Source organism: Heteronotia binoei, chromosome 3 (assembly GCF_032191835.1).
Source record: "Heteronotia binoei isolate CCM8104 ecotype False Entrance Well chromosome 3, APGP_CSIRO_Hbin_v1, whole genome shotgun sequence".
Lineage (NCBI taxonomy): Eukaryota > Metazoa > Chordata > Lepidosauria > Squamata > Gekkonidae > Heteronotia > Heteronotia binoei.
In genome coordinates, this window is record NC_083225.1 from 2271077 (window position 1) to 2272980 (window position 1904).

A 1904-nucleotide genomic window follows, 5' to 3' on the forward strand; every position below is an offset into this window, starting at 1 on the left:
TGTATATATATATATATATAACTAAATTATTGGCCACTGTGTGATACAGAGTGTTGGACTGGATGGGCCGTTGGCCTGATCCAACATGGCTTCTCTTATGTTCTTATGATAATGGGACTAACTGAAGTCATTAACAGAATATTTCCCTTGTCTTCTTTTTACAGTTCAGAGGTGTACTGCATCATGGTTTTCCATACTCATGTCATGTGTCAAAACAGAACCTGTTTGCTCTCCATTGAGATTCACTTTCTACTCTTTTTCTTCTACCCAACTCTGGTGGTTGACGAGGAATGACAGCCCACCAACTGGAACCACAAGAAACTCCACTCTGAAAGTATCATGGTTTCCATCGTAGGTAGCCTTAAATTTCATGTAGATCAGGTAGACTGTGGCATACGAACAAGCAATGTAGATGAGCTTCATAGAAGTGTTATAAAATGAAATGAATGAAGTGAAGAGATCCAGGTAACGAGTAGTGAAGACCAGTGCAAAGAGAAGCTGGCTTTTCCCAGATATACCGGCGCAGGAGCGGGTCTTCCAGATCTTGAGGAGCAGGATGATGATGGCCGCCAAGTGGGACAGGTCCCCGGTGAGGCGGAAGACGTTCATGGTGGCGGAGCGGGACTGGGGTGGGAGTGGGAGAAAGGCAGCGCCGGGGAGCCAACCGAAGATGGCGAGAGCTCAGCGGGCACCGAGCTCAGCGGGCACCATCGCAGGTAAAATCCTTGCCAGAATACTCCTGAACAGACTGGTGCCCACCATTGCAGAAGAACTCCTCCCAGAGAGCCAGTGCGGCTTCAGAGCTAACAGGAGCACCACCGACATGGTATTTGTTCTCAGGCAGCTCCAAGAGAAATGCAGGGAACAGAACAAGGGTCTATATGTGACTTTTGTCCACCTTACCAAAGCTTTCGATACCGTTAGCAGGAAAGGCCTGTGGCAAATCTTGGAACGTTTAGGATGTCCCCCAAGGTTCCTCAGCATGATCATCCAGCTACATGAAGACCAGCGAGGCCAAGTCAGACACTGCAACGACCTCTCAGAGCCCTTCCCAATAGGCACAGGCGTAAAGCAAGGCTGCGTTCTCGCGCCAACTCTCTTTACGATCTTCTTTAGCATGATGCTTCAAAGAGCCGCAGTAGATCTAGATGATGACGATGGTGTCTACATCCGCTATCGCACTGATGGCAGCCTGTTCAACCTGAGGCGACTAAAGGCTCACTCCAAGACAATGGAAAAACTCAACTGAGAGCTACTATTTGCTGATGATGCTGCACTCGTCTCCCACTTGGTATCAGCTCTGCAGCATATGACGTCCTGCTTTGCAGAGGCTGCCAAGCTATTCGGCCTAGAAGTTAGTCTGAAGAAGACAGAAGTTCTCCACCAGCCTGCACCCCAGGAAGATTATCACCCTCCCTGCATCACTGTGGGTGAATCAGTTCTGAAGACAATCCAGCAGTTCAGCTACCTGGGGTGCATCATCTCCTCAAATGCCAAGATCGACAAGGAGATTGACAACAGGCTGGCAAAGGCAAATCGTGCATTTGGCCGACTGCACAAAAGAGTGTGGAGCAACAAGCATCTGAAAAAAGGCACAAAGATCAATGTTTACAAAGCGGTTGTGATGACAACCCTCATCTATGGCTCCGAATCATGGGTTTTATACCGTCATCACCTGCGACTCCTTGAGCGCTTTCATCAGTGCTGCCTTCGCTGTCAAGTCTGCTGTATTTTTGGGAATATATTTTCTAACTCTGGTTCAGAAGCAAGGGATTCTGGGTCCATACTGAACACCGAATGCTGCTAGCTAACTCTCCTTCCCCCCCCTCCTCCTAGCTATGCCTTTGTTGTGTAGTTTACTTTGAAATGCTGATATGGGAATGAGATGTTGGAGCCTTCTCAGG

At 48.4% G+C, this 1904-nt stretch overlaps 1 protein-coding gene across 1 annotated transcript; it reads right to left on the bottom strand.

Annotated features, from left to right (window-relative positions):
* Positions 1 to 249: 249 nt before the first annotated feature.
* Positions 250 to 678, bottom strand: LOC132568875 (ER lumen protein-retaining receptor 2-like). Its single transcript, XM_060235062.1, has one exon. It carries the CDS (start codon positions 607 to 609, stop codon positions 250 to 252), a length of 360 nt encoding a protein of 119 aa, XP_060091045.1. The 5' UTR covers positions 610 to 678.
* Positions 679 to 1904: the final 1226 nt, after the last annotated feature.

Excerpts from the sequence above, each read along its gene's own strand:
- LOC132568875 (XM_060235062.1), bottom strand. The coding sequence starts at position 609 with ATGAACGTCTTCCGCCTCACCGGGGACCTGTCCCACTTGGCGGCCATC.